General features: G+C 33.6%; 1 protein-coding gene across 1 annotated transcript in view; it reads left to right on the top strand.

Annotated features, from left to right (window-relative positions):
* Positions 1–8,424, top strand: part of LOC107662317 (leucine-rich repeat serine/threonine-protein kinase 1-like) — a 109,504-nt gene that overhangs the window by 56,791 nt on the left and 44,289 nt on the right. Inside the window, exons 21-24 of the mRNA XM_016452303.1 lie at positions 1,662–1,833; positions 3,657–3,826; positions 5,263–5,402; positions 7,267–7,525. Of these exons, the coding sequence (XP_016307789.1) occupies positions 1,662–1,833; positions 3,657–3,826; positions 5,263–5,402; positions 7,267–7,525 (741 nt within the window). The remainder of the gene's footprint in view (positions 1–1,661; positions 1,834–3,656; positions 3,827–5,262; positions 5,403–7,266; positions 7,526–8,424) is intronic.

Genomic DNA, 8,424 nt, shown 5'->3' with positions numbered 1-8,424 from the left:
TTTGTCTGTTGGTCTGTTCTCTGTCTGTCTGTCTGTTGGTCTGTTCTCTGTCTGTCTGTCTGTCGGACATTCGGTTGGTCAGTTGCTTGGTCGACAGTTGTTGCAACATTTATATTTCTTTTCTTCTAAACTTGAATATATATTTTAATCTATCTGAAGTATTGGGTTTTAAATGTTATTTATTGATTGAGTGATTGATTGAATGCATGACTAATTGTTAAAATATTGCTATAATATTTTTAATAACATATATATATATATATATATATATATATAACATTTTCTTCTCAACGTTAATGCATATTGTAAACTAAAATAAAGCTGCAGTCCGTAACTTTTTTTGGTTAAAAATGATCCGAAATCAATATTTGAGCAAGTACATAACCAGCCAGTGTTCAAAACTATCGCCTTATTTTAGCCTGATTCACAACGGTTAGCTTATAGTAATGTTTTCTAATTTGAGTTGTACGGGTAGGTTTTCACGGGAAATTCGAGCATGGCACTGCGTCATTACGTCATGTCTGTAAACATAAAGAAGTTGTCCCAGCTACTAGGCTATCACATGTGAGGATCCTGCAGGTGGACGATCGTTTATAGCCTTTTCTCACAGCGGCCAGAATAATTAAATGTATCATTTTGATGGCAGATTGTAATCCATAAAGGATTATGTGTTTATGAAACACATGTGAATGAAATTAAATTATATTCGTTATAAATGTGCTTCTGATTACAGATAGCCTGGGATTACAAAGATTTGTATTTTAAAGAAAACCAGTTTGAAGGGAGCATAATTTTCTTTTTGGGTTAAAATAATTTCTTAATATGAAATTCGAAGAGTATGACAGTTAGATTAGACTGTGCAGAAATTGAAATCTACGCGCTAATACACACTATACTCATAGTCAGCAATGCTGATGTTGTTAACATGAATCATTTGAGAATAAAGTATAACAATAATAATAATTTGAACGGTTTGATGTGATATGAGCTAACCGATCTTTAGATTTAATCACCATTGGTAGCGAGATTTATAGTAATGCTTTTTTCCTCAGCTGGTCAGAACAAACGTTGTAGACTTGTTACTTACTTGTTCAGATGGCAATATACGGTGAATATGCTTATTTGAGTCATATATTCCAAGATGTAGGCTAGAATCTGTGATTGCGAAGTACAGTAAATATCCACACCGGTGCGTGACTGACTGCCACACACACATACTCCTCAAAACATTAGATTCATCCCGCTGGAGCCGCGCCCACTCACAACCCATGTAAGCTAGATAATTCCGCACTCAGCTGCAATTCCAGGTTTTCAAACAGAGATGGCGACAAAGAGGCAAAGCTTACGGACTTTAAGTATTGAGTTTTAATTAAATTTATTTATTAATGTTATAATATATAATAATAATATTTAAATTAAACATTTTTGTTTTGTATTTAGATTTCTATTCTTCTTAACTTTAATATATATTTTAACCCACATGAAATGTATATTTATTTATTTTTCTGCAAATGAATAATGCATATTTTTATTGTGAAAATGTCCAAAAATAATGTTTTAATATGTAATAATAATGTTTTTAATAACATACATTGTATGTATAAAATGTTCTTAATATGTATGAAGTATTGAGTTTCAGAAATTCTTTCTTCTCTTCATAGTTATCTGTTGCCCCACCTTTTGCCCCCCAAACCTGCCCTGGACATCCACGGCTTTCGGCACCAGAGCAACAACTCCATTCAGCGGCATTTTAAGATGAGCTTTGTTCCTGCGGGATTCTGGGAGCGCTTTATAGCCAGGATGCTAATTAGTTTAAACCAGATGGACGTGCAGGTAAACACACACCCTGAGATGACAATCTAACCGACCAATAAAAGTCAGAATTGCAGTCATTGCAAACGGAGAATTAGAGACCACACGCTGACAATGCTTATGGCTGGGAGTCCACAGCAGCCCATGAAACCGCATGTTAAGATGCTTTGCACGCTTTCGCAGTCTAATTTTCCCCAAATAACCCTATACAAAAACTTTGGCAAAATTTGGTAATGCATAGGGCTGTTTGGGGGGAAAATCTTATTGCCATTTTTCTGATATTTATTTTTTGTTTGTTTATTTATTTTTAACAAAATAAATATATCTTTTTTTAATCATTTTCTATAAAAATAAAAAGATCATATATTTAAGAAAAATATTAAATAATAATAATAATAACAACAGTTTTATTTATAGTATAACTATATAAAAATTCTGTTATATTATTAAATTATCATTATTATTGTTGTTAAAAATATTAAGCAAAATGTTGTGACTAGAATTGACAATATGACTAGTGCCTTGAAACACGCAGCGTTATTCTATGTGGTGACGTAATTTCATCTGAAACAGGAAGACAGGGCGGGACATATCGACCAGCCCCGCCCCCTTTTTAAATTAGCCAATAGCATTTTGTTTATATCTGCACGGGTCACTCAGAGCCGTTGAGCTCGGTAAAGCCGCATTTGACAGCCACAGTCTAATAGATTAGCCCCTAGATTCAATATGAAACTCTTAGAAATTGAAATTGAATTATATTAGTGTTTAATATATGCCGACTCGCGCATATGATCCGCTCTGTGCCCGGAGCCAAAGTCCGGATCAGACTGTGCACGCTGCCGCGTTTCGCGTGACACAACGTGAAACCAGACCTCATTTGCCCCAATCGAAAGCATATTTAAACTGTCTGAATCGTTCCCTATCGCCTACATTGTGTGTAGGCGATAGGGAACTGTACAGGAAATACTACACTGTGAACAAGCGACCGATCTCAGCCGCAACTTCAGCTTCTATTTATAGTGTAGGGCTTCGGCTTCTAGAGAGCGTTTGAGAAAAAATAAATTTTATTTATACCATTTTTTTATGTATTTTATGTATAGTATGACTGTAATTATTATATTATATTATATTATATTATATTACATTATTATAATGCATCAATGAATTCAATGACAGGATGCCATACAGGAAGTGAGATGGTATCTTTGCAATGCTTTGGCTGTTTGATATGAAACTTGCTATGAATCATTGTACAAGAACAGTTTGGTGACAGCGCCACCTACTGGCCAAAGTGCAAAAGTATCTGTCGCAAAAACTTAATGTATTTCTGAGGTCCCACTTTGTACTATTTTGGACCAGTTTTGCATATTGTTTTGTTTGTTTCGCTTTTCCTCTTACAGTGTTTGTTGAATCTTCGCCAAAATTGGTTCAGGTCATACACAGACAAAGACAAAACCACACAAATTCAGTTACTGGATTTTATTCTCCAGAAAAGCCTTAACAATTTTGCTGGCGAAGACACCAAACAGGAAGTGAGTCATTATCTTGGCAAAGCTTTTGCTTATTGACACACAGTTTTTCTTTCTATCAACGCCACATTGACCTGAGAATATCATGCACATTTGTAGCGCCACCTACTGGTCAAAAGTTATAAACCAACAAAATCTGCTCAGTCATTCAGTATCCCATTGGAGGTTTGGCCATGTAGTTGCTACTTGCAGCTGTAGTTTTAATGATTCCTTACATGAGTTCTCAGGTGAAAGTGATGTTTAGGCTGTGTTCACATGTCTGCCTGGTTTCAGTCGACAGATTTTGATGACTGTCTTTGTGATTTTTCGTAATAGGCATTCGAGACCAAAAGGCCCACGAAGAACCAGAGGAACCACAGTACGGTGATCTACAGCTTTGCGGGGAACCAGCAGCGCAATCGCTGCAGCACTTTCCGCGTCCGGCGCAGTCAGACCATCTACTGGAAAGAAGGGCTGCTAGTCACCTTTGACGGCGGATATCTGAGGTTTGTTTTTAGTTTTTATTTATTTTTATATTTTTTATATTTAATAAATACAAATATATTTGTTATCAACATTTCTCTTTCTTCATTCACCCAGTGTTGTTAGTTTTAACTAAAAACATGTTTTTGTTCATTGAAATAAAGCTGAATTAAAATACTATATATAAATAATTAATAAAATAAATGTTACTAAATAAACAATAAAAAGGCAAAAAAAACTAATGAATTACCATTTTAAGCCATTTTTGAGAAAATACATAAATATCATATTTGTTGTCAAAAGGTTGAAAAACAAACAAATAAATAAATAATAATTATTATTATTAATTTAAAAAATAACTCACTCTATATATATTAATGATGAAAAATCGAAATGTTGCTTTGACGACTAACTGAAATGAAAATAAATTAAAGCTAAATATAAAATACAAAAAAAGTAATAAACGTTACAAAAGCGCAACAAAACTTAAACTAAAATTAAATTGAAAATATGAAAATAAAAGCTAATTCAAAATATTAATTAATACTGTAATAGGTAGTTAATAGATTTGGCTGCTTTTAGCCTTACCCTGGAGTTGGTCCACCCTCCGCCTATGGCTGCACACACTCGAATATTTGGTTTGAACTGTTTTGGAACAGTGTTGTAAATACAACTTAACCACTGATTTCTAATCGTGCCCTCTTTTGGAAGACCAAACAAAGTAGTTTCGCTTTCACAACGAAACACACAGCGCCTTCACGACATGGTGGCGGCAACAACAATACTACAGCGAGAATAAAAGTTATGCCTTCTTTCTTTGCGTGAACATAGACATGTGGGGGCGTGTTAGAACAAGCCGTTTTAGGTAGGCGTGGTTGACTCTTAACTTTTATAAAGAATATCTCTTTGGATTTGAGACTTTAGTCTTTGCAACTTTACAGATCTTCTTTATGCACCAAGAGCTTGCAACACTCCAAAGAGAAAGGAAAAATTGAAATCGCATCATATGACCCCTTTAATGATACTAAAATAATACTGTATCCGGTATCTTAGACATATTTTTTTTTACTGTTTGCTGCAGAGCATTATGGGATTACCTCCTCTGCAAAGGATGCATGTGTTTATAATAAACAATTAATAAATATTACTAAGTAAACAACAACACAATGTATTAATGACTATTTCTTGCCATTTCTGAGAACATACATAAATATCAAGATGTGTAGTGAGTGTTGTCAAAAGGTTGAAAAATAAACAGAATAATAACAACCAATTAAAAAATAAATAAAAATAACTGAATAAATGGAAAAAAAAAAACTCAAACTAAAATTAAAATGAAAACTGAATATTTACAAAATAAAAATTCTAAATTCTAAATATTAATTAAAACTATAATAGTATCTAAATAATACTAAAATAACACTGATAAGAAAAGACTCGCTCTGTTTTTCATCCACAGCGTAGAGTCGTCTGACCTGAACTGGAAGAAAAAGAAAAGCGGAGGCATCAAGATCATCTGTCAGTCGGAGACGAGGGATTTCTCAGCGATGGCTTTCATCACCGATCACGTTAACGCCCTCATAGAGCAGTGGTTTCCTGGTGAGGACGCCTCTAGATGTTGCTCTCAAACGCTATAGATCTCTGATATATTAAATCTCGTGCACAGATCTATACGGTAGCCTGGATATGATACAGACATTCCCAGTGAATGCATGAGCTGATCAAATGTTTACCTTCAGTGCAGTTAAGAGTACTCGTCCATGCGCCATGAGCTGTTTCCATTGCAACTTGCAGCGTTAATACAGAATGTGCATTTTTTGGACATTTAAACAGCTTCAAATGGGGAACATAGAGTCTTAATTATCTGTTTTTATAGTAATATTATTTTAACAATGACTAGACGGGACCTGTAGTAGTTATTCCAGTTGGAAGCAGTATTGAAAAACAGTACTAGACTAAGATGATAAAACATGAGAGTCTTGATGCAAAACAGAAGTACCAACATCACTTGTGGACATAAGACGGAAGTCCAACAGAAAGCAAAACCGTGTCATAAATAGTGTCATGATGAAGGTGTCAACGTGATGATATCTTGACAAACATCCTAAACCCATAACCGTAGGTTGTTAATATGGGCGTGCAGCTGTTTGTTGTTAATGTTGCACTGTGGGAGTTTGCTGTGTGTCAGTGCAGAGCCGCTTTACAGTATTAACACGCTGTCAGTCAGCAACACAGGTGCAGCACAAACACCAAGCACACACTGAACTGTATAGAAGCGATCATGAGTCAGACTGTAGTTTTTGCAGCAGCAGTGATTGATTCATTAGTTCACATAAAGCCTGTTAATTATAGCACACACCTGCTACCCAGCAGCACTTCACATGTGACTCTGTCTGTGGGTAAACAAACTCACTGCTGTGTGAGATTATTAACACATGCATGTAATGCTGATTTTGTGTGTGTGTGTGTGTGTGTGTGTGTGTGTGTGTGAGTTTCAATCTAGATATTTTTCAGCCTTTTAACAACGCTGATACACTTGAGATATATGTATTTTCTCAGAAAGGGCTTAAATCAATTTTTTATTGATTGATTGATTTATATTTAGTTGATTTTTCATTATTTATATTCCATTATTGTTATTATTATAGATTTATTTTTCAGCCTTTTGACAAAACTGAATATACAGCTCAATATGTATGTATTTTGCTGTATTTGGTGATTATTTATTTATTTATTTTTAATTTATTATTATTATTAGTATTATAGATGGCTTAAACTGGTGATTTGTTTATTTATTACTTTATTCATAGTAATCGTTTATTATTATTATTATAATTATTATTATTATTGATTTGTTTTATTTTTTTAGTCTTTTAACAAAACAAAATACATCTTTATATTTATGTTTTGTTCAGAAATTACATAAAAGGGTGATTTTATTATTATTATTCTTTATTTATTTATTTTTAAGCCTTATGACAACATTTAATATACATCTTGATATTTATATATTTGTTCAGATATGGCTTAAAATGGTGTTTTTATTATTATTTAATATTATTTTGTTATTTTTTATTTTAATTGGCTATTTATTATTTATTTATTATGTATTATTATTATTATTATTAGTTTATTTTTCAGCCTTTTGACAACATTCAGTATACATCTTGATATCTTTGCTCAGAGAGGGGCTTTTTATTTTATTTTTTATGTATTTAGTAATATTTATTTATCAATTGTTTGTTTAGCATTTTTATTTTGTTTTATTTCAGCCAAGCAGTCACTGTAGACACTTTTATTTATTTTAATAAATAAAAGTGGATTCAGTTAATTTTAATAATCATAAAAATCTGCCTTTTTCTCCTGAGCCGTTTTCATTAAGCCATGAATAATGTCTTTTTATATAAGCATGAACACCATATATTTATGATTAACATGCACGTGATGATTTCTCCTTGTCCAGCGCTGACGGGCAGTGAGAGCGACGGCTCTCGTCTCATTGAGCAGTACGCACCCTGTCCGTACTGCAGCTCCGGACCCCGAGTGTCCGACCCGCTGCCTCTGTCCCGCTCCAGTCACAGCACCGTCCACTACTTCAACATGGAGGACTGCGTGCTGGCAGCCGTGGACAAGGAGCACATCACCTGCCCCAACCACCCCAAACAGCCCGTCCCGCTACAGGAGCTGGTGCCCGAGCTCTTCATGACCGACTTCCCTTCACGGTATGATAACGGTTACATTTTTAACCAGCTTTTGACCTTTGTTTTTTACATTGTCATACCAGTTTCTGTATGAAATGGTGTATAAAGTGTCAAAAACCACAAAACAAAACAAAATCACAGATCAAATCCATTGCCAGTAAATGCAGATGTAAGTGCTGTTGTTTTCCCACCAAAATGATGTCACTTCCTGAAAGGTGATGTCATTGAGGAACTAGTTTTTGTTAGTTAGCAGGATGGAAAGTGATATTGAGGACGCAGGAACAACTTATAAATTGATTAACAGTTAGAGTAGATGTTTATGTTAAATGTTTAGATTTTAGTAAGAAAACTGAAGAAAGAGCTGAAAGATTTCAGTTCCAATTAAAAAGAACAAAAAAAACTTTATTTCATCCTACCAGTTTCCAGATTAAATGGTTTAATGTGACACAAGCCAGCTAAAAACCACAAAACATCACAGGATTCATCAAATTCAAATCTAATATCAGTGTTGTCATTTCCTGGAGGAACAACCTGTAAATGGATTAAAAATTAGACTACATGTTTTGATAAATGTTTCGATTCAGGTAAGGAAATTGAAACAACAACTGGAATATTTCTTAGTAAATTGCCTGTTTTTTGGTAATAGAATAAAAGTAATTGTATCTTTTGGTTTGCATCCATCTAGTTACAAATAAAAAGAAAAAAACTTAAATTAATTTGTATTTAATGCTTTTAATTGACAGTTATTTAAAAATATATACAACTTTTTTCCATTGAAGTACCAGCAATTTTATTATTATATTATATTATATTATATTATAATGTATGTCTATCTATCTATCTATCTATCTATGTGTGTGTGTGTGTGTATATATACAGTGGGTACGGAAAGTATTCAGACCCCCTTAAATTTTTCACTC

This window comes from Sinocyclocheilus anshuiensis, unplaced genomic scaffold (genome assembly GCF_001515605.1).
Source record: "Sinocyclocheilus anshuiensis isolate Anshui unplaced genomic scaffold, SAMN03320099.WGS_v1.1 scaffold579, whole genome shotgun sequence".
In the NCBI taxonomy this organism is placed as follows: Eukaryota; Metazoa; Chordata; class Actinopteri; order Cypriniformes; family Cyprinidae; genus Sinocyclocheilus; species Sinocyclocheilus anshuiensis.
This window is presented reverse-complemented; position numbering and strand designations above follow the sequence as displayed.